The following is a 25,065-nucleotide window of genomic DNA, read 5'->3' as shown; positions in this document are numbered from 1 at the left end:
TTTGGACTCCTTTATGCAAACTGATGTTTACACTGCTTGTTTCAAAATATCAGTTAAGAAAATATTTGTCGTAAAAAAAAGCTTTTTTTTGCGCCATAACATTAAGCTACATGTTTCAGAACAACAAAAAAACTCACTAGACACTAAAACTGAATCTGTGCATGCAGAAATCTGCAGATTTTTAGCCCATCATTGAGTCTATTTATTATTGTAAATGTGCATAAATTTATATTTATTCAATTTTTAAATTATTTCACTATTATTAACTAATATAAAAAAGCTCATATGATTTATTTACAATAGTTTATAATATTTTCTGTCTTTTCGTAGATATATTATATAATACTTGCTTTGTTTACTAAACAAGTTGATCTAACTGGATTTGCATTGTAAACATTAAAGTTAAAAAAGTTTTTTTTCTTTAATTTATGAAGTTTTTAGTTATGATACTCCCCAAAAATCTTTCTGCATAAATCTGCAGATTTATTTATTTATTTATTTTTTACAAAATTTAGCTCAAACATGTCTAGCTCTACTGATGGCTTACTTAAAAGAAGTAAATTTAAATATATTAAGAGTTTCAAGATTAAAAATGTTTACTGTATTGCATAAACGAGTTAGAAAAATGAAATTAAGATTACAAAAGGTTAAGAAAAATGTTTTTTTTAATCAATCTAATCCTGCTGTTAGAATGCAAAAGTGTCTTTTCAATGACATATTTAAACGTTATAAATGACGTTCAATGCATAACATGATAAAGCCAAGTTTTTATAGGGGGTAGTGATAAGGTCAATGTCATGTCATTATTTAAAAACAAATCTAATTATTTAGTGATCCCAGTTTTCACCTTATTATTTGGCCTTTTATTTGTAATGACCAATTAACTATCTACGTATAAAGTGTATAAAGTGAAAATAATGCCGTGAACTTCAATGCACGATAACTTTCGTCGTCACTTATTAGCAAACAACTGTTCTGGTTGTGGTAAACACGTTTTACAAGTTGTTTACAAGTCAATGGCAAAGGAGTGTCGTATACAGAGCTTAACACAGCCTAGAATGTTATTTTAAAACATTAATGTAAACCTTCGAGCAGCACAAAAAACAAGAAACATTCTCTTGAAAGTAATCGAAATCATATATTTTGAAATACAATAACAATAATAAAATGTTCTCACCATGTTTGACTGCTTGAGTTTGGCGCGAGATCTAAAAAGACAATCTCACTGCGCATGCGCGGGATAGATGCTGATAGAACTGCGCATGCGCGTGATCGAGGTTGTTTTGAAGGGAATGTTTTAATTTCTTTTTTACTCTCCCAAGGCTTTTCTTATATTACCGAAAATATTACTATTTAGATATTTAGATAATTTAGGTATTTAATATTCTTATTTTTTTTTTCGTGTAATGACTGCGTTGTCATGACATGATTATGTCTCAAGAACCAGCTAACATTGTAAACTGAACATGGACTCATTCACACATCAATAAGTTAACCTTTTTATATAATATACCTTTGAAATTTATATAATAGTTTTGAACTGTATTTACGTGATTTTGTTATTTACTATCATTTAACAAACTAAACTGTAGTTTAGCTATATATGACCAATTATATGGAAAATGTAGTAATAAACTGAGTCATTTATGTTAAAAATATTTAAAAAATTTTATATGCTAGGTTATTGTTTGCACAGCATATATGTAATCACAAAAAAAAGCTATATTTATACCTCTAATGCTTCAATATATTGAAAAAAAAAACTTTAAAATTGATTTCCACAGGAGGAAAATGTTGTGGCAGCTTAAATGTAATAAAAGCTTAATGTAAAATGTCAGTAATGTAATTCACATTACTTCGAAAGTGAAACTGAGTCATTTAGACATATAGTAGAATTCTTCCTGTAATCTATGTCATTATTTTGTCTTTCAATTCTCACTTTCAAATTTCTATTTTTAGCTGCTTGGAAATCACCGTTGTTTGTGCCAAAGACAGCTGTAGTGCAGACTCAATGTAAACTCTTCCTACTTCAGCCTGTTTAAAGAGTTTAAAACTGCCTCTGTTTACTCAGCTCTTTTTGTGCTTCTCTCTCTTTTTTTTTCTGGTTTTTGGTCAGGTCACATACCATATATGCAGGAATGTGTTTTCACAGCTAACTGAGGAACAGCTTGGCTTGTGGTAACAAGCTCACTGCTTGATTGCATCACATCCGAGGGAGAGAAAAAGAGAGCGAGCGAAAGGGTGGTGTTTTTTTTTCCTGGTTAGGTGAATCAGGTCTGAAAGAGGAAGCAGGATGTCATGCAGGCGTGTTTGTCACCAGTCAAAATGAAATGAGTCGGTGTCTCTGTCTAACCAAACTGTGGGCCACTGCTTCCACGAGGACTCTGGGAAATGAATCTTATACTGTTCCTGCTTTTGGGATTGACAGCCTGCTGGACTGGACTTGGTAGGTGCTCACATTAGTAGAATCCTGTCGATGTCTTTCTCTTTTTCCATATTTTTTCCATTCATTTAAAATGACTATCCTCTTTCCTGTCAGCTCTTTTAAGCAGGTTCTTCAGAAATCCTTTTACACTGTTTTTGGCCCCAAGGCAACATAACAATCAATGTACACATTCAAATGACCTGTTGTATCTTTTAACCACAGTGGACAATGATAAAGCTGAAGACAAGGGGATCACAGTACATAATAACTTCTCATTTGTTGCTACTGGTTTTATGCAAAACATAATACAGCTAGTCTTTGTTGAGGAAATTGAGGAAGAAAGATCATAATGATTCAGGACAAATGTATCTTTCTCTTGCTTCATGGTCTCTGTAACTGATTATTAGGTTATTTAAGTTGGGATGAGTTACACTGTACTGTGAGGTTCTGTGTTTAATAAGCCTTATTTTTGTGTCATTAATACAGCATTGATTAACGTTATTGCGTTATAATCCTTAAGTACATATCATACAGTTGAAGTCAGAATTATTAGCCCCCCTGAATTATTAGCTCACATTTATTTTCCCCCAATTTCTTTTAACAGAGAGACAATTTTTTCAACACATTTCTAAACATAATAGTTTTAATAGCTAATTTTTTTTATATATGATTTATTTTATCTTTGCCACGATGACAGTAAATAATATTTTACTAGATATTTTTCAAGACACGTTATAGCTTGAGGTGATATTTAAAGCCTTAACTAGGTTAACTAGGCAGGTTATGGTAATTAGGCAAGTTATCGTAAAACAATAGTTAGTTCTGTAGACTATCGAAAAAAAATATAGCTTAAAGAGGCTTATAGTTTTGACCTTAAAATGGTTATAAAAAATTAAAAACTGCTTTTATTCTTGCCAAAATAAAACAAATAAGACTTTCTTCAGAAGAAATAATATTATCAGACATACTGTGAAAATTTTCTTGCTCTGTTAAACATAATGGGGGGGGGGACTCAAAGGGGGCTAATAATTCTGACTTCATCCCCCAAAATACTTTTTTCAATCTTTAAACTTTACCATTATCCTTTAAACTATGTTATTATAATAAGTTTTTACTAATTTAAATTACAAAAAAATGTCAAAATCAACATTATTAATTGTTATTAAATATTGATACTATACAAAATAAGTAGGTCATGAACATTATTAGCGTTTCATTTTTACAAAAGTTATTTAAAACCTTAAAGTACAATTGAAATTAATATGATCCGTATTTAATTCTGTTTAAACCACATTACACATATATTAAGAAACATATGATAATATTCTACAAAAGGCACTAGAACATTCAAATGTTTGCAGTCATAACTTTTAGTAAATTTGTACTTTTTAGGTCAATTACCTTTATTATATATGAATGTCTCTCATTGACAGACACACACACACACACATAAGTATTTACAATTATAAAATGAAAACAAATGTGGTATAGTTATTTGATGTGTTGTTCATCGACTGAAGTGCATATAAACTAAATGAAAGACAACTTGTTAAAAAAAAACAAATACTCTTGAGGCAAGAAATCTGATTTCTCTCTGATACATGAGGCTGATTCTTAGATAACGTCTTTCTTTTGTACTGTAACGGGTCTCAACTAATCCCCACTATTTCAAATGAAGGTTCTTTACAGTCAATACTGAAATATGTCAACTAATTTTAGCTGCATGTCTTTGCAGTTCAAAGCGAAGAAAGTCCTGAGATTACTGAAGAAGAACGTGAGTATCCATTTTTAGTTGAAGTTGCTTTGTGTTTGCTGCCATACAACTAAAATCAAATTGAATAAAACAAAATGTCTTCCATAGTTGTCTGTAATTTTTTTTAGTTAACATTAACATTATGCAAGCATTTACGTTCCCTTATAAATAAATCTGATCTGTTTGTGCAATTAACAGTTGTAGTGGTAACTACTAAAGCAGAAGTTCAAGATAAAGGTAAGAAATTGACACACACACACATACATAAATGTAAAGGATATACGTTAAATGTAAAGGATATTCTTTTGAACTTTTTAATTATTAAAATAATTCAGAAAAACGTAATTATGTTTTATATGAAATATTAAAACTAAAACTATGAATAATCACAATTATTATTATCATTCATCAAATTTTTTGAAAATAGCATTTAATAATTATTTCTGACACAGAATAATGCACTTATAAATTTCTGTTCTGTAGAATATACAATAAAAATCTATCATAAAGTTTTGTTAATTATTATAGTTGTATTATTAGGTATTTTAAATATTTTACTGCATTATTCTATCTTATCAGTTGTTCCTAAATAATAATAATAGTAATAATAATTAATAATAATGTATTAAAGTCACTTATATAAAATGTTAATATATAAATGTTTGTGTGTGTGTGTGTGTGTGTGTTTGTGTGTGTGTGTGTGTGTGTGTGTGTGTGTGTGTGTGTGTGTGTGTGTGTGTGTGTGTGTGTGTGTGTGTGTGTGTGTGTATGTGTGTGTTTGATAAGCATGAATTTGGATGTTATTAATGCTGAATGTTGAATTATCATTAAAAATGCTGTACAAGTATTGTTCATAATTAGGTCATGTTAGAAAATACATTAACAAATAAAACCGTATTGTAAAGTGTGACCAAAAAAATTAAGTAAATTATTATTGTGTAACCCATATACATCATATACAGAAATATAAACTATAAATGCTTGTTTTTAGTTTGACAAGGATTTTTTTTCTTTAAAGAGAATAACGGGGATGTGGCAGGATCTGGATATGGAATGAGTCAGAGTACGTATATTGTTTTTCTCAAATGCATGACCTCAAGCTGAGATAAGATTTTTTTTGGTTCTGGAAATCACCTTTTACTTAAATCTTGTGCAACCACAGCTACCTCGGATTTAGGATCCATACAAAACAGTGAGTCAGAGTCATTTAATACTGAGGAAACCAAACAGACAGAGGCAGAGGCAGACACAGACAATGAGGAGAATGATCTGAACATAGTCATCATGATCATCATTCCTCTGGTTCTCACAATCGTCATCTCCATGATCGTCTGTGTCGTCATCATCTGCCGCAGGTGGAGAATAAAAGACGGTATGTCTGCAATAAACTAACAAACTGGAACTGCAGCCACTGTTTACATATGTTTGCATGCTTATCTAAAAGACACAAATATTTACACAGCCTTGGAATCATTCAAAGTATGTAGGAAATATGAATGTACGCACTGCTTGAACCAACTGGGTGGCATTGGTAAACTCCAGGTGCATTTTACAAAACAAAAAAATTGACATCTAAAAAAACACTCGCCAAATTTAGAAGGGAAACTGAATAGGACATCTAGACCGGTCTGTGGATTAAAGATTGTACCAAATCAGTTACTGAGAACTGCTGTTGAGAATAGTCTAGTTTCCCAATATTTTTGGCTTTTTAAATAAGTTTTTTATCCATTAATGTTCAACTGCTTTTGGGTCAGGTTGCGGGGGCTGCAGTCTCAGGAACGAACCCCAGACTTCCGTCTCCCCAGACACTTTCTTCACCTCCTCCTCTAGGGGGATCCCGAGGCTTTCCCAGGCTAGCCGAGAGACATAGTTCCTCCAGCGTGTCCTGTATCTTCCCCGAGGCCTCCTCCCGGTGGAACCTGCCTGAAACACCTCCCTAGGTAGGCATCCAGGAGGCATCCGAAACAGATACCCAACCTTAGCTTACTTCTCTCGATGTGGAAGAGCAGCGGCTCTTCTCCAAGCTCCTCCCGGATAACAGAGCTCCTCACCCTATCTATAAGGGAAGGAAACCTATTTTGGATGCTTGTATCCAAAATCTTGTCCTTTTGGTCATAACCCAAAGCTCATTAACATAGGTGAGAGTAGGAACGTAGATTGACCAGTATATCGAGACCTTTGCCTTTCGGCTAAGCTCCTTCTTTACCAAAATTGACCGCTACATCAATCACATTACTGCTACTGCTGCGCCAATCTGCCTGTTACGTTCCATTTTTCCTTTACTTGTGAACAAAACCCTAAGATACTTGAACTCCTCCACCTGGGGTAGGGACTTTCCTCCAACCTGGAGATGGCAAACCACTTTTTTTCCGGTGGAGCACCATAGCCTCAGACTTGGAGGTGCTGATTATGTGCTTTAAATTCATAACTCTCCCTACTCTGTCCTCCACGCTCCCTCGTCAGGTCTGTCATTTTTCAACAATTTTCACCAATAAAATGGCAGTTCTCAGTTCGCTACAACAGTTATTAAACACCACATGAATAACCACACACTCGTTTGTGATCAGAGACTGGAGTATGAAAACTTGTCCTGTCACTGTCACCCTATTACCTGTCAACTGGTCACGATTCTCTGATCTCATCTTCACCAAGCTTCAGTGGTATCTGGGCTTATACTATTAACACATTCCTTCACTCTAGTGCATTTTCTGTTGCATTCAAACAGGCTCAGATAACTCCAAAACCCAGCTAAAATAGGCAATTACAGACTTAATAGCTCTTTCCATTTATTTCAAAAAAATTAAAAACTATTGTTTTTTAACCAAGTCTCTGTCTTTCTCAACCAGAACAATCAGACTGACCAGTTTAGTTTTAAAAGCAGGCCTTCCACAGTGGCTACTCATCTCTCAGTTGTAAAACCTCAAAAGAGCTGTGCTCATCTTGCTGGTTTTGTCTGCTGCTTTGAAACTGTGAACCACCAAATTCTCTTGGCAACACTTAAGACAATGGACATCTCAGAAACCGCACTCAGTTAGTCTAGTTTTTACCTCCCAAGTAGGTTTTTCATGGTTTCTTGGAGGGGTGAAGTACCTGAGCCACACCTTATTGCTACTAGGGTGTCTCAATGCACTGTTCTTGGACTTCTTCTGTTCTCCATTTACATCACATCAATTGAGTCTTCATTCAGAAACATTTTTTTTCCTAATTCTGCTATGCTGACCACACCAAATTCTACCTCTCATTCAAACCAGACAATCTGACAATTGCTGATATTGCTGATATCAGCAGGTCTGACAGGTATTTCCTGCTGGATAATTGACTATCACCCACAACTCAGTCTTTTATAAACTTAACTGCTTGCAATCCCGACCAGCCCAATAATTAACCACTTCACCATATGCAACTCAATTCAATTTATCTTTATTTCTATGGCTCTGCTTCAGTCTAGTTTTTTAGTTCAGTTTAGTTCATTTCAGCTGCTGAAAGTCCAAACACTAAAAAGCAAATCCATTGATGCGTAGTTCCACAAGCCCCAAACCAAGCAAGCCAGTGGCGACAGTGGCAAGGAGGAAATTTCACCAATTGACAAAGATGTAGGAACAAAATCCTTAAGAACGAACAGGCTCAGTTGGGTAAAACTCTTTCTCCTCTGGCCAGACTTCTTGTGCAGAGCTGCAGTCTGCGCCAGAGGCTGACACTGGTCGTAGAGAAGTTGCAGGTCTGATTAGGTCATCGGCAGGTGTTCAGGCTGTCCCATTGGATCAATGCAGAGACTCGTCTGTCACTGGGGTTTTTCAGAAAGCAGTCTCATGTTCTCCACTCCTCCATGACCATCACAGCATCTGTTCAGGATACGGCCTGGTCCAGGTTCATGGAGACCTCTGGATAAGGATAAACTAAAACAAGCTTGGATGTCATCAAATCATAATGTCTCTTGGGGAGTGTTTCCGGCTCCGGTTGCCTTAATTAATGCAGCCTAACAATATGCTTTCAAAATCATTTGTGTTTTATGTGTATGCTAATGCAAAGAGATGTCTCTTTAATCTAGTTTTAAACTGACAGAGTGTGTCTGCCTCCCAAACTGTGCTAGGAAGGCTGTTCCAGAGTTTAGGTGCAAGATATGAGAAAGATCTATTGTCTTAATCTTGATATTTTAGGAATAATTAAGAACGTGAAGGGCTGTGATACACCAGAAGCTCCCTCAAATACTGTGAAGCTAAGCCGTTCAGGGCTTTGTAGGCAGTCAGTAAATGTTTTTAATTTATACAATATTTGATAGAGAGCCAATGCAATTGTAAAAGAACTGGAGTAAAATGGTAGTATTTCTTAGTTCTAGAAAGCACTCTAGCAGCTGTATTTTGAACTAGCTGAATTTGTTAATTAGGCATACAGGGCAACCGCCTATTAACGATTACAAGTAATTTATTAGTAATGATTATTGTTATTATACTCAGTTATTATTAGTCTAACCAAGAGGTCATGAAAGCCTGAACAAACTTTTTTGCATTAGCTATTGATACCATATATCAAAGTTTGGCAACATTTTTAACATGAAAAAATTACAGATTCTTGAAATCTGGCAAAAATGTAGAAACAAGTTGGAAAAATGGATCTGTTGGAAAAACCTGCAAAAATGTTGCCTATACAGCTGGCCACCTCAACACAAACACCTTCCAGGACAGTTAGAAACCTGGTGGTACTTGATAAACAGCTGAAATTTATAGACCACGTTGCTGCAACTGCCCATTCATGCAGATCAGGAGGAATAAAAAAAACATTACTGGGTGCTAGCATTTCATGTTTTTAGACACAATTCATGGCCCTACAAATAAACATCTTTATAGTAAAGTTCTTTGTTTTATTCATTTGAAATTGTTTTCAGTTTTTCTAACTGAATATTATATATATATATATATATATATATAACATTTGTTATGTTATGTTATGTTATGTTATGTTATGTGTCGTGTTGTGTTGCCTTTTCTTCTAAATTAATATAAGGCTAGTCAAGGAAATGACTGTATATTGTTGGGTTTAACAACTTCTTCTTTTTTTCAAAAGACACAAAAGAAGATGCTTATTTGGATGATGATGACCATGAAAAGGTCCCAATGTATGTACAAGCATGTTTTTACAAGCATGTTCTGTTACTACTTTCTAAGTATAATCAGTGTTTTTATCCTTTGTCCACTTTAACAGTTAACCGAGAATACTCCCTTTATTGAATGTTATCAACCTTGAAAATTTAAAATCTAAACGTATAATTGAAGTATTAAAAGCACACACACAGCTTAATTTAGTTTTTCAGCATTTTACATTTGTAATCCTAATAATGTTTAGCTTGTGATATAAAAATTAATAATTGATGTGGTTATATTTAGTGTTTTATTGTGTAAATCCCAAAAGTATTCATAGTGCTTTACTTTTTCCACATTTCTTTTATGTAACAGCCTTATTCCAAAATAGATTAAATTCATTTATTTCCTCAAAATTCTACACACAATACCCCATAATGACAATGTGAAAAAAATATTTTTTTGAAATTGTTGCAAATTTATTTAAAAATAAAAAACCTGAAAGATCACTTTTACATAAGTATTCACAGCCTTTGCCATAAAGTTCTAAATTGAGCTCAGGTACATTTTGTTTCCACTGATCATTCTTGAGATGTTTCAGCAGCTTATTTTGAGTTGACCTGTGGTAAATTCAGTTGATTGGACATGATTTGAAAAGGTATACACCTGTCTATATAAGATCCCAGGGTTGACAGTGCATGTCCAAGCACAAACCAAGCATGAAGACAAAGGAATTGTCTGTAGACCTCCAAGACAGAATTGTCTCAAGGCACAAGGCTGGGGAAGGTTACAGAAAAATTTCTGCTGCTCTGAACGTTCCAATGAGCACAGTGGCCTCCATCATCTGTAAGTGGAAAATGTTTGGAACCACCAGGACGCTTCCAAGAGCTGGCCGGCCATCTAAGCTGAGTGATAGTGGGAGAAGGGCCTTAATCAAGGAGGTGATCAATAAATAACCCGATGGTCACTCTGTTAATCAGGCCTGTATGGTAGAGTGGCCAGACGGAAACCTCTCCTCGCCTGGAAATTGGCAAATGGCACCTGACAAACAAAATTCTCTGGTCTTATGAGACTAAATCTTTGGAGTGAATGCCAGGGGTTATGTTTGGAGAAAACCAGGCACCACTCATCACTAGGCTAATACCATCCCTACAGTGAAGCATGGTGGTGGCAGCATCATGCAGTGGGGATGTTTTACAGCAGCAGTAACTGCAAGACTAGTCAGGATAGAGAGAAAGATGAATGCAACAATGTACAGAGACATCCTAAATGAAAACTTCCTTCAGAGTGCTCTTGACCTCAGAGTGGGGTGACATCTTCCAGCAGGACATTGAGCCAAATCACACTGCCAAAATATCAATGGAGTGGCTTTACAACAACTCTGCGAATGTCCTTGAGTGGCCCAGCCAGAGCCCAGATCTAAATCCTATTGAACATCTCTGGAGAGATCTGAAATGGCTGTACACTGTCGCTTCCCATCCATCCTGATAGAGCTTGAAAGGTACTGCAAAGAGGAATGAGCAAAAAGTCCCAAAGATAGGTGTACCAAGCTTGTGGCATCATATTCAAAAAGACTTGAGGCATTGAGCAAAGGGTGTGAATACTTACGTACAGGTGATTTTTCAGGTTTTTTATGTTTAATAAATTTGCAACAATTTTTTAAAATCTTGTTTTACATTGTCATTATGTGGTATTGTGTGTAGAATTTTGAGGAAATAAATTGGATTCATTTTGGAATAAGGCTATAAAAAATGTGGAAAAAGTGAAGTGCTGTGAATACTTTCTGGATGGACTGTATGAACCGTGTATAAAAAAGTCATGTTTAATTGACCACAGCAAACACCCACAGATGCCCAGATCATTTTTACAATATTTAATGGCTGTTGAGCTTTGGCAATTTAGACTGCTCACGAACTGGGCATTTGTAAAGTGTTAAAATGTTCCACAAAAGTTGCTCATAGTTGCTGGTTCCTCTTTGAAGATAAAAATCTGCTAACAGGAGACAAAACCAACTTCCATCTCAGCATAGACTACCAACAAATTCAGTTCTTCACTTCACTTCTGCTTTGCATAATTACACAAAATGTATTGATCATTGGATTTAATTCTTTCTGTTTGTTTCTTAATATCTAATGCAGTTTTTTGTGTTGTGCTTGAAATGTGTTTCCATAAATTAAATAATAAGCATAATAGTTTGAATATAAATATGAATATGACCATGTTATTCTTTTATTGTTTACAGGCCAATGTTTGAGGACGACATCCCATCAGTGATGGAGTTGGAAATGGAAGATCTGGAAAACTGGATGGCGAAAGGTAACTATTACAGTTTCTGTAATACTGAGTTACATGTCCAAGTCTGGGCCTTGGTGTGTCTCAGATATTGTACATTTAGTGTTTAATCACAATTACAGTTAGTAGAGAAAATCACAATATCTGGTAACACTTTATTTTGATGGTCCATTTGAGTATTAGTATACTGTCTGCTTAATATTTGTTGATACCGCTCCTTTAACAAACATTTAACTGATTATAAAAACTTTAGCAAGTACATGTCAACTTACACTAACCCTAACCCCAATTTAACAGTATACTTATAATCTAATGAGAATTACTGTGCCTATAGATGCAATGTAACTTAAATTCAACAAACAGACCATCAAAATAAAGTCTGACCCAATGTTTGTTCTAAGAAAAAATACATGCTGGTTAAACAGTACTGGCTCTTTTGTCCATGTTTTGTTTTCTTTTGCATATGAAGGAGGTCACAATTACAGAACAATCTACATTTTTATTTTAAGGTCATTTAGTCTTATTTGAAGTTATCCTGAAAGGAATAAAGGAGTGAATTTTAAGGCTTATTTCATGACTTACATTCTGCATTACAGTGTAAAACACTAAGGAACAGTTCACCTGAAAAATGAAAATGTTTTCACCATTTTTTGCACATGTTACACACAAGTAGTTCTAAATCTTTTTGAATTTCTTTTTTGTTGTTGTTGTTGTTGATCACAAAACACAATATTCAGAAGAATGCTGGAAAAAGCAGCCATTGACATTCTTAGTAAGCAACAAATACTATGGAAGTCAAAAGGTGTTTTTTTTTATCAATATTCTTCAGTACATATATCTTTATGTTTAACATAAGAAAGAAACAGGTTTGAAACAAGCGGAGGTTGAGTAAATGATGGCAGATTTTTTTACTTTTTGGGTGAACTTGCCCTTTAAATGAGATGTTTGAATAAGAACATTGATCAAAATTAGAGAACACTTTCAGATACTTCCCTGTTATTGTTAATGTGCACCTGGTGACAGGGATGAGCAGTATTTATGATACAAGTATTTTAAATACATATTTTAAATACAAAATAGTAATCTGAAAATTGTATTTGATGGGGTTTATTTAAAAAATGGGTTAATACTGTGTATCAAAATACTTTAGTGTCTTATATTTTTGTATTTTACAATACTGTAACATACTTTGTTAGAAGTCTACATGACAACATCATATGCAGCCTCTGATTGGTGCATTCTCAGTTATTTGCCTAAGCTTGAGATCAGAACAAAAAAAAATGATTAAGAAGGTGGTCAATACTTGGAGTATGGATGGAAGTTATGAACACTAAGAAAATAACAGACAAAAGGCAGGGGTTTATTTGAGTCAACCAATCGTTGAAAATGGTATACTGCACAATGCTAAGTTAATTGCTAAATCAAGTGTTTCATCTTTCAAAAATAACCCAAATAGTACATTTTCTTTTGTTAAAGCATGTAAATCGTCAAACTTAGAAAATAACCTGTAATGCAAATCTTCCCAAAAGGCACAAGCAAATTTACAATCACAGAAAAGATGCTCTGTAGTATCAATTTGATCACCACAAAAGGAACAATTGTTTTCATCTAAACCAAATCGACATCTCAAAAATTCTTTAAAAGGATAGATTCCGTTTAGAATTTTAAAATGGACTTCCTTTACTTTTAGTGCCACTGGAAATTTTAAATATCTTGTTCTAGCTATTTTTTTCCTTAGAGAAAGAATAAAATAATAAATTTTTATTTAAATAAAAGTGATATAGTTCTTTAATAAAAAACAATATTCCGGATTACAGTATTGGATAAGTTTATATCAATAATTGAAACTCCATTCACCAAAAGCTGAACAAGACAAGGTGTTATATTATTTTGAGATAGATTACAAGACATCTGAAATATAGTTTGTGGGATAGCTTTGATGATTTAATCATATTATTTTCTGTCAAATAAATTACATTTAGAATTAAACGTTTCAAAATATATTACTCCGGTATTATCTAACATCTGCATGACTGACCACATTCCTTTCTCCCACCAGCTTTTGTAAAATAAAGATTTGTTTCTAAATTTTAGTGCATGGCTTCTTAGGACTTCTGTAGGTTTTGTAGTCCAGTCACATTTTGAATGACGTTCTTGAGTATCAGTGAAGCTGGTTTGACCAGCAGAGGGAGCCATTGCGTTAAAAACCATACAAATTCTCAAGAAACTTCTGTTGTATGAACTTTGTTTTTAAAGCAGCTGTCTTTAACTTATTCACATTTATTCACCACCATTTTTGAAACAGTATATCATCCAAAGATTTCCTCATACAAATAAACTGGATTTAGGGTTTGCAAAGCTGTTTGGCTTAAGAACAGTGATGGGAAAATGTATAAAGTGCTGTATTTGTATAAAGATTTGATTTGTTTTCATGTGGAATATGTTTAATGCCTTATCTTGAATAATCTTTGTTTTTCATCTGTGTGCTTGCAGATGGAGGCAAGAAAGTGGACACTGGCCAAATATAATGAATGGCTTTTCTGTGAGTACACTAGACTTATTATTCCCTCCTTTATGCAAACCTGGGAAAGCTTCACACTTTCTAAAACACAGTCACAGCATATTTGCAATACAATATTGGTTCAGACAGCTGTCTAATGGTTTGTAACTGTGAAGTCATTGTACTAGCTTGCAAATATTTCATTTTCGGCACAGATCTGTGACAAGTGTTGTGCATTTCTTGATTAATGACATTGACACATCATATTTAATAATTTTCACATTGTTTTAAGGTGAAAGAAAAGAGTCAAATAGTTAAATGAATGTAATAACCGTTTTAGAGTGTGTGTAGTGTGCACAATGTGCAGAGAATACGCTTGGTTCACATCAGTAACATGAAACTCTGCTTTTTTCTCCTGGGGGTTGTGGAGGATTAGACATTTGGATAATAATTGGGGGTCCTCTGAACTGGACATGGTAAAATTGTGTAGCATTGTTTGTGTAACACAGTCAAATCTAACCAAGCAGTGGTGCAAGACAAGGCATGAAGATATGTGTTCGCATGTGTCACACCCTGTAATGTAATGTGTAAGGTATCATTTCCTGGAACAGTGAAATGACATAAGGTTACCTCTTTACTTTCCAAAGAAATCCCGCTCAGTGGCATGTCAAGAGCTACTGTACAGTGCAAATTGGAATTTCCCTGTACGCATTTCTCCTGCTTATTGCGGTTGCATAATTTGACCAAAAATGTAATCTTGTGATTATTTTGTTGCGTAGCACAACTGCAATTTGTTTTCTAATGATAAATGATAAATATTTAATGCAATATTGCTGCTTCTTAGAAGACCAGAAAAAAGTACAGAAAAGCATACAATTACAAATGGGATGGGTGAAAACTGCAAACTAACGAGCAATTACTTTTTTTTATCTGTTTATTAAACTTTTACAGATATAACAAAGTCATTTTACAGAGAACTTTAAACAAATATTTTTCCCACCTCTACCCTCTAAACAAGAAGAAATTACATTTATCTAAGAGAGAAAATAAGAAATAATAATAATAATAATAATAGGTAGTGCTGTCACCTCACAGCAAAAAGTTCGCTGGTTCGAGCCTCGGCTGGGTCGGTTGGCATTTCTGTGTGGAGTTTGCATGTTCTCCCTGCGTTTGTGTGGGTTTCCTCCGGGTGCTCCGATTTCCCTCACATTCCAAAGATATGCGATACAGGTGAATTGGGTAAGCTAAATTGTCCATAGTGTAAATGTGTGTGTGAATAAGTGTGAATGGGTTTCCCAGTGATGGGTTGCGGCTGGAAGGAAAACATGTGCTGGATAAGTTGGCGGTTGATTCCACTGTGGCGACCCCTGATTAATAAAGGGACTGAGCCGAAAAGAAAATTAATGAATTAATAATAATAAATGAACATTTGAATTAAATAAAAAATAAAACAAATTAAAAAATGTTTTCAATGTATTCAAAAATGAAAAACTGTACAGAATACACACATACCTTGATAACTAAATATTACAAACATTAATCCTCAGGGGTTATACAAAGTGCTTAATTACATTTGCTTTGCATTTGAAAGGTCCTAAGATTTAGATTGACAGTTTGTAGAGATACTGACATGCTCAGAAAAGAAAATTATAAATGGGTCCCATGTTTCAGAAAAAGCCCTAGTATTGACGTTTATTTTAAACCTGTTTTTTTCCAAATGTATGAATCTCATCTTGCTACCAGCTGTCACAGCTTGTTGGAAATCTTTGTTTCCATAATAAAAGAATACACCATCTTGCTAACAGTGTAAAAACTGCAAGGACGTTTACAGTACAGCTGGATAACCCTGCTATATTCTGAGAAAGTCCGAAAAGTGCAATAACGGTTAGATGTGCATCTTTGTCACAGAAGAGAAACACTTGAAAATTGATAGGCAAAGAGAAGTGATTGATGGACAAAGCCAAAACATATGCATTAAGTCTGCAGGTGCTTGATTACAGCAATCACACATAGGATCCATGTCTTGAGTTATTTTTGCCAACTTCACTTAAAGATAATGTCATGCACAAATAGAGGAGATATGAACATGGGACAAAATCCAGTCCCACATCTCCTCAAATGTAAGATTAAGGTTCCTACTCCCACTGTTGTTTAATAAAAGAATGAGAGGTAGTAGTGAAAGAGGAGCTCAACCTGTATAAAATAGATAGTATACCTTTTTATCTAAGGGTACTTCAAAAATTTGGTCATGTTGAGATTTTGGTGGAAGGTTGGTAAAATCTGGACATAGTTTCTAAGTTGGGGGTATCTAAAGAAATGGGTGCTAGGAAGAGAACATTTTTCTATTAATTGCGAAAATCTGGGAAAATTATTAAATATCACTGACAGTGAAGATTCTTGCTCTCTGACAAATATTAAATGCCTTATCATTAAGTGATGGGGGAAATGTAGGGTTATGGTTAATGTATATATATATATATATATATATATATATATATATATATATATATATATATATATATATATATATATATATATATATATATATATATATATATATATATACATTTTTTTTCTCCCCAATTTCTGTTTAACGGAGAGATTTTTTCAACACATCTCTAAACATCATAGTTTTAATAACTCAATTCTAATAATTGATTTATTTTTCTTTGTCATGATGACAGTAAATAATATTTGACTAGATATTTTTCAAGTCACTTCTTTACAGCTTGAAGTGATGTTTAAAGGCTTAACTGGGTTAATTGGGTTATCTAGACAGGTTATGGTAATTAGGCAAGTTATTGTATAATGATGATTTGTTCTGTAGACTATTGAAAAATATAAAGCTTAAAGGGGCTAAAAATTTTGACATAAAAATGGTGTTTAAAAAATTAAAAACAGCTGGAAGCAGAATTTCTCCAGAAGAAAAAATATTATCAGACTTTCTGTGAAAATTTCCTTGCTCTGGTAAACATAATTTGGGGGAAAAAACTAAATAAAAAAATAATAATTAGAAACATAGTTATCAAAATAGAAGTTTATAAAAAGTTAGTTTTAGTTGTCCAAAACTAGTCAAAAATAATTGTCTAAAACTTGCCTCCACTTTAAATGTTGACTATTAGATGTCTATAGATGTTTATTAGATTTGCAAAAATGTGTTTAAATGTCTATTAGACATCTAGTAAACACAGAATTGCTTGGTTGGGTATTCTGACAGAACTCAAACAAAACAAATATAAAATCTCAAAACCTTTCAATTTGGTTTGTTTAAGCTCTGTCAGAAAACCCAACTAAGCAATTTTGTGTTTACTAGATGTCTAATAAACATTTAAACACATTTTTGCTAAAATCATTGCAAATCTAATAGACATCTATAGCAATAGTCAAAAAATAGACTAGTGATCAAATAGACAGATTAGATTACATGTGTAGTCATTCATTGCTTTCTATTTGATGACTTATCTATTGGACTATTGTTAGACGTCTATTAGATTTTCACATGCAGCTCAAAGTTAGCCTTGTTTTTACCCAGAAGTCAATGTTTAGACATCTGCTAGAATTCTTTTAAACATAAAATTGCTTGCTGGGCATTAAGTGAGCTCAGTGAACTCTTTAAGTCCAAGCCGTGTTAGTGTTTTGGTCAGCTTTCACACAGTTCTAGAACTAATAATTGTATAGTAATATTATACCCTTTAGATGTTAGAGGTCAGGTAGAGTTTATAAATGTCTTTGAAAGCTGGTTATGCTCATCAAGGCTATGATTTATCAAAAGCTTATTGAAAAACTTCTAAAAATATTGAAACTTTAAAAATAATATTATCAATGCTGAAATGTTGAATGTAGTTATTCTAATGACATATCATAATATACTTTGTTTAGAATCCTGGTTCAGAAGTTTAGTCCTTGCAGGCACAGGATATCAAGATGACGCCATATTGACGTTGTACCCCAACTTACCCCAATGTTGTGGGGAGGTTGGATTTTGTTTGGAAAAGAAAATCAGGTTGTTCTTATAACTCAACGTCAGGCCGACATCAATATCCAATGTCCATCCTAAAATTAACCTAATATCAACATAATCATGTTACACCTTGACGTTGTGTGGATGTTACCACTATGACATCTATCAGACGTTGGATTTTGGTCACTTTTTAACACAACCTGAAATCAACCAAGTATCTAAGTAATTTGACGTTGTTAGGCTATTCGACATCAAAATAACATTGTCCTTAGATGCTGGCTAGACATAACCTAAATCTAACCTAATATTAACGTTTTATGATATTGTGTGCCTGCTGGGGTTGAACAGCATCGAAACAGAAAACCTTCCTGAGATATTTTAATCATTAGTTTTGATATTTATCTTTATACTGTCTACAAATCTACATATTATTATTTTGATGACACTACAAATTTCAATAGAAGATGTATTTACTAACATGAACTAAGTATGAACAATACTTGTGCCACATATATTATTCATAGTTCAACATTTACTACATTATTAAAATCCAAAGTTGTGTTTGTTAACATTAGTTAATGCACTGTGAGTTAACAAGATAATGTTAAAACATATTAAAATAAATTAGCTAACGTCAAAGAATTGGTCATTGTTTGTTTATGATTGTAAATATATTACTGATGGAAATTTATCATGTTCCCATTTCTTTATTATTAACCAAAGTTTTCTAAAATTTAGAATACATACTGTATATATAAGGCCATTTCTTGTTTGTGCATGCCTATTTTCAGTTTTTTTTTATTTTGTAGAACACAAAAAATCCTTAGACATGACAATAATTTTAGCGAAGCATTGACTCTTGTCTAGACCGTGTTGAAGCGTCAGAGTCTGACAGAATAATAAACGGCAGCATTGTCTGTTGACCTCCACATGATCAGCAGAGAGTCGCGAACGGCTCTTAAGCAAACACCCACTGACCGTCCACTTGCTTTCTAACGCAGACACAAACACAGACGGTGTCGTTCTGTCAAGTTTGTTTTGATGAGGCTGCGTACGAGGAGCAGAATAGCTGGGACGGCTGACTTCTGACCCGCGAGCACTGACATCTGCTAGTCATTACAGCAGGCATGCGTGGAAACACAGGCTCAGGCCGGGCCAGAGATGAGGAGGGCCTCTTTTTTTCCCCCTCATGCGTGCTCTCTGTCTCGCTCTCCCTGGGAACACCAGAGGGTCAGAGTCCACAAGCCAGGAATGTGAGCTTACGTCATGCCGACTGTGTTTTTCCCAGGATCAGATTGGTCTGGAGCGCTATGGGGGAGCGAGCCTAACAATGGCTAGGTGATGTCAAAATGACAAATTGATGTTTATATAAACATAAACTAGGGATATCTAAGGCCACATCAGTACATGAGTAAGGGCACAGCTCTTTTTTGTGCTGATTTGAGGTTTAAATGGAACCAGTCTGATCTTTAAACAGAAATCATTTTCAGTTCAGTGGAATATTGTTGGTTTAAGGTGAGAAATATGCTCACCTAGAGTTAAATAGTTGAGTTTTATCTTTTTTTTAAATCCATTCAGCCGATCTCCTGATCTGCCAGAAGCACTTTTAGCTTAGCTTAGCATAAGTCTTTAGCATCTCGCTCAAAACTCATCAAGAGTAAATTTTGTAGAGTAAAAAAGAGATAGATTTCCTATTTCAAGCTTTACTCTTCTGAAGTTATATCGTGTGCTGACCGAAAATGAAAAGTTGCCATTTTTAAGGATGAGGAATTATTCTCTAGGAACAATACTCTCATTCCAATAATCAAGGAACTTTGCTGCCATATCATGACTATATTGACCTGAAAAATAGCATTTTTATTTTTATTTTTTAACAGTCTTAGTACATGATGTAGCTACAAAACAGTCTTAAAAAGATTATTTGAACATTTTGTGCAAGATGCTAATGGTCTAATCTAATTCAATGATTTATGCTAAGCTAAGCTAAAAGTGAGATCAGCTAATTCAAATATGGTAAAACTGTTTAATTCTTGAAGAGTTGTAAAATGAGCCTTTTAAGCGTTCTTTTAACAGTTAACATGAAATTGTTGAGATCATCTTTTACATTCATTCATGCATTTATTCATTTTCTTTCAGTGTAGTCGCTTTATTCACCAGGAGTCGCCACTGCAGAATGAACCACCAAACTATCCAGCATATGTTTTACACAACAGATGCCCTTCCAGCTGCAACCCAGTACTGGGAAACACTCATACACTCTCAAATTCACACACATACACTAAGTCCATTTTAATTTATTCAATTTACCTATAGTGCATGTCTTTGGACTGTGGAAGAAACCTATGCCAACTCAGGGAGAACATGCAAACTCCTCACAGAAATGCCAACTGACCCAGCCTGGACTCGAACCAGCAACCTTCTTGGTGTGAGGCGAGTTTTTATTTTAACAATGCCAAATCACTTTAAATGAACAGTTCTCAACAAAATAAAATAAAAAACATTACGCCAACATCAAGTGGTTTGAGCAGAAAAGAAGATATTTTGAAGAATGTTGGAACCCAGTAACTACTGACATTCCTAGTAGGAAAAATTGGAGGTCAACCGGTTTCCAAACCTTCTTCAAAATGTATTATTTCGTTTTTAAAACAGGAGAAAGAAACTCATAAAGTTTTGGAACAAAGCAGGGGGAGTTAGTGTTGGCAGAATGTTAATTTTATTTTGATGAGCTTTTCTTTTAAGGCAAGAGTCCAAGTTTAGCAAACAAAGCATAACATATTTTAATAGATGTCAATGACTTCACTGCACTGAACAAATGGCTGTGTGGGAAAATGCTTATCACTTTATCTTCAGCAGTTTGTCATTAAACATTCATTTTGGATTGATCTATTTTTAGAGTTTATATAAATATTGTTTTATAAGGTGGTGGCACAGTGGCTCAGTGGTTAGCACTGTCACCTCACAGCAAGAAGGTTGCTGGTTTGAGTCCCGGCTGGGTCAGTTGACATTTCTGTGTGGAGTTTGCATGTTCTCCACGTGTTGGCGTGAGTTTTCTCCGGGTGCTCTGCTTTTCCCCACAGCTCAAAGACATGCGCTATAGGTAAATAGTACGATTGTGACTGTGAGAGTGTACACACTCAGAAATAAAGGTACAAAATCTGTCACTGGTGTGGTACCTTTTGAAAAGGTAAACTTTTGTACCCTACAGGTGGACATCAGTACCTTTAGGGTACACTTTTGCAATTTTAAGATTCACTTTTATACTATTAAGAGACTCTGAGGTACACATTTGTACTATTTTGGGCATTAATATGTACCTTTAATGACCTTTTAGAAAGAAAAAAGTATGCCAGTGACAGATTTCGTACCTTTATTTCTGAGAGTGTACTGGGTTGCAGCTGGAAGGGCATCCGCTGTGTAAAACATATGCAAACATTTTTTTCGCAAAAACATAGGGAAAAAAAAAGCTAAACATATGGAAAAAACATAGAAAGAAAAAAATTAATAAATTAATAAATTAATAAACAGTTTTATAAGAGAATTCAATAAAAGTTATGTAACAGATTGGGTTCAGTCATTCATTTCAGTCTGTAACCTGAGTGTGCATTATTTTGTTCAGAATAATTATAAATAATTATGTATTATAAATAATTAGCTAAAAAAAAATATATATATATATATATATTATATATTATATATATAGATATATAGATATAGATATATAGATATAGATATATATATATACATTTTTTTTTATGGTGATTTAATATAAAAACAGGTACACCAGGCTTCCAGTTTCGTTTACTTTTAGCTGTTTTAGCTGCACAAAAATATGTGTGTTATACTGCTGGAAATTGCTATGTGGTGGTAATTATTATATAGTTTATCATTTATTTAGTAGGAAACACACTCTTTCCTCTTTATATACTCCAGACAGTTTCTTATAAACACACTAAAACAATGTTGCAAAGACACAGAATAGATATAATCTTTTAATAAAAGTATAATATATTTATAACAGCACATTAACTGTGTATACGTTTCACAGCAGTACTGTCTACACCATTCACACCTAAAATATGTATGATTTTAATTATCATTTAATACCAGACTCATTTTGCTGCTTTGGAACAATAATTAATTTGAAAAGCACTACAAATAACTTGAGTTTTATTGAGATACAGATAAAGACCACTTCCATAAATCAACCGTAAATCTTCCAAAATCCTAAGAAACTGAGAATTTTCAAGAATGTTTTCAAACTTATTTTTCCATAGCTGTAGATGTTGCCATTTATATCATTCTAAGTCATTTTAAATCATACACATTTGGAAAAAAAAAGCTTAATATTAGTAAAAGACACACCAGATATCCACAGCTAGTCAGTTTGGTCCATATGGGAATTAATCGGTTGTTTTTGCTTTGTTTGTTTTACAGGTGCATGCTGTGGACTTGGTGCAGTTGTTTTTTACAGTTTCCTCAGGTGTCTTCATACACAATGGTGCACAGAGTACATGTTGAGACATACTTTGGTACTATATGATTCTTTTTAGGTCGTGCTTCATATTTCTACCTTTGTTAAAACAAACTTGTACGCTGTAAAAAAAATCCACAAATTAGCAGTTTTCCATATTTCCCCCTGTTTATTTATGTTTTTGAATTGCATTATGGGACCTCGATTTTTCTAACAACAACTTTTAACCTAAAGTTTGAAAGTTTTACTTTTATTAACATTTTTATATATTTCAAAGTGTTATATTGTCTGGGTTGGTGTTGTATATTACTGTACAAAACTTTGTAATAAACTGCCAGTGCATTTTCTGTTATTTTATAGACTTATTTCTCCCTATATTATTTTTGCAAATTGACACCAGGAACATTTTTTTTATTATTATTATGTATTAGCGCTGAAAATCTTTTCAATTGTTTGTTGATTTTTAATTGTATATTTATTATTGAAATGTTCTTGCCATAAAATAGCCTTGACTGCTGACATGTCGTTAAATAAAAAATACATTAAATTAATCTCTTTTTTTTCTTATACATTATTACAAACTATTAAAATGTTAACAAATGTTATGTTGTAAAACTGTAGAGTTGAATTTTCAACCTCAACATTCGACAGAGCGGAAATCAAGGTCTTATAATGCAATTCACAGCGGAAAATAAATGGAAAACACTTGTGAATCACAAAATACAGAAACTGTTAGTTAACAGATTTTACAGTGTAAATGATCAAAGCCTGCTGCCTGAAGAACATTTGAACATGTTTGAATGAAAAAGAACAAATTGAATGAAACATAAAAATGTTTTCCTGACTATTGCACTGAAGAGGATACAAAATCACTTCTCTTTTTGGAAGCTGATATGATCCTCTGCATACATCTGATAATGAGGTTTTCGCCACTTTTCGTACTGTCAGAAATACAAAGTGTACACATTTATACCAATAAAGTTAACTTCGAAATTAGAGGGATAGTTCACCTCAAATCTTTTTCTTTACTCACTATTTATTCATTTTATTTTAGGCTTAGTCCCTTTTTTAATCAGAAAGTTGCCACAGCGGAATGAACCACCAACTTATCCAGCATATGTCTTACGCAGTGGATGTCCTTCCAGCTGCAACCCAGCACTGGGAAACACCTATACACTCTTGCTTCCACACACATACACTACTGCAAATTTAGCTTATTCAATTCACCTGTACCACATGTCTTTGGACTGTGGGGAAAGCATGGAAAGGAAACCCACGCGAACACGGGGAGAACATGCAAACTCCACACAGAATTGCCAACTGACCCAGCCGAGGCTTGAACCAGGAAAATTCTTGCCGTGACACCAACTCACGATTTATTCACTCTCAAATGGTTCCAAACCTTTATAAGTTTCTTTCCTCAGTTGAAAACAAAAGATGTTTTGAAGAATGCTGAAAACGGGTAACCTTTTACATGAGTAATACACTGTTAATGATTTTTGTTAATTACACCGTATTTAACTGTAATGTGAACTGTATTTTACTGTAGGACAGTTATGCAGTATGTTACTGTATTTTAAAGTTACATTGTGAAAATTACTGTATATATACTTTTTATTAAAGATTTACCTACAATTCTGTAAATACATATACAACAAGATAAATGATGCTGTATATGCAAACAATATTTTTGCTGTAATTGATTTACAGCAAGTTACTGGCGAACATCTGCCAGTAAGTTGCGGTAGATTTTACAGGAAATTGTTAACAGTGTAGGAAAAACAAATACTATGGAAGTCAATGATTACAGGTTTCCAGCCATCTTCAAAATATCTTCTTATGTGTTCAGTTTGAAAAAGAAACTCAAACAGGTTTGGAACAAGGAAAGGTTGAGTAAATTATGACAAAATTCTAAGTTTTGGGTGAACTAGCAATTCTTTACACTTTTAAGTACTAATAAATACACATATATTACTAATAATATGTACAATAGGTTCAAATGTGTACCTTTTGAAAAGGTTATTTCTGACATGGGGTACCTAACATTATTAAAAATCACATTATTACTTTACTGTGTCATAATGGTTCCTAAATGCAAGTGCTGCCACAAAACCTTTTCATTAAATGTGGTTAATCATTTCATTTTGATTATAAAGACACTGTTAAACTTAATACATTCTATTACACTTTTATTTTTACATTTCATATTTCAGTTTTGCAAATGTGTGTACACAGTGACAACTTTTGTGTTTTTAGGGTACTTACAATGTATATATTGCTGTTTAAATCACCTGATCATTTTTTGACAACACACCAACACACTTCCTGCTATGTAATCCTTTTTTATATTAAAAGAGGAACAATTGTCATCGTTGTTGTTATTTTGAGTACAGCTTTATTAGTGAGTTTTATTCTCTCTACAAGGCATATTTTACTTTTTAATATAAAATGTAATTAATCCATGTGATGGCAAATTTTATTCAATCTTATAAGCCTTCATGATCCCTGATGATTTGGTGCTGAAGGAAAATATATAATTAAACTTAAAAAATATTTTTACTTTAAATTTTACGTTGTATCAAATATGA

General features: G+C 33.6%; 2 protein-coding genes across 7 annotated transcripts in view; one reads left to right on the top strand and one right to left on the bottom strand.

Moving 5' to 3' along the window:
- mnd1 (meiotic nuclear divisions 1 homolog (S. cerevisiae)) overlaps positions 1-1,234 on the bottom strand; it is a 35,867-nt gene extending 34,633 nt beyond the window's left edge. The window contains 1 exon segment of one of the 2 annotated variants that reach the window (NM_001003597.2): positions 1,178-1,234. In NM_001003597.2, the coding sequence (NP_001003597.1) occupies positions 1,178-1,180 (3 nt within the window). In that variant the 5' untranslated portion in view covers positions 1,181-1,234. 2 annotated transcript variants of the gene reach the window in all.
- tmem154 (transmembrane protein 154) overlaps positions 1-24,846 on the top strand; it is a 28,001-nt gene extending 3,155 nt beyond the window's left edge. The window contains exons 2-11 of one of the 5 annotated variants that reach the window (XR_012385871.1): positions 2,117-2,446; positions 4,161-4,199; positions 4,377-4,415; positions 5,197-5,241; positions 5,341-5,370; positions 9,240-9,291; positions 11,496-11,569; positions 14,039-14,087; positions 22,441-24,058; positions 24,101-24,846. Coding sequence is in view for 3 of the 5 variants with exons in the window: in XM_073913633.1 (XP_073769734.1) it covers positions 2,392-2,446; positions 4,161-4,199; positions 4,377-4,415; positions 5,197-5,241; positions 5,341-5,550; positions 9,240-9,291; positions 11,496-11,569; positions 14,039-14,073 (549 nt within the window). In the remaining 2 variants the exon portion in view is untranslated. Of the gene's footprint in view, positions 1-2,116; positions 2,447-4,160; positions 4,200-4,376; positions 4,416-5,196; positions 5,242-5,340; positions 5,551-9,239; positions 9,292-11,495; positions 11,570-14,038; positions 14,088-22,440 lie in introns of those variants that run through there. The other 4 variants (XR_012385856.1, XM_073913709.1, XM_073913633.1 and 1 more) reach the window with 4 other exon arrangements.
- The last annotated feature ends 219 nt before the right edge of the window (positions 24,847-25,065 follow it).

Source organism: Danio rerio, chromosome 1 (assembly GCF_049306965.1).
Source record: "Danio rerio strain Tuebingen ecotype United States chromosome 1, GRCz12tu, whole genome shotgun sequence".
Lineage (NCBI taxonomy): Eukaryota > Metazoa > Chordata > Actinopteri > Cypriniformes > Danionidae > Danio > Danio rerio.
The sequence above is the reverse complement of the archived record's forward strand: the minus strand, read 5'-3'. Positions and strand labels throughout refer to the sequence as shown.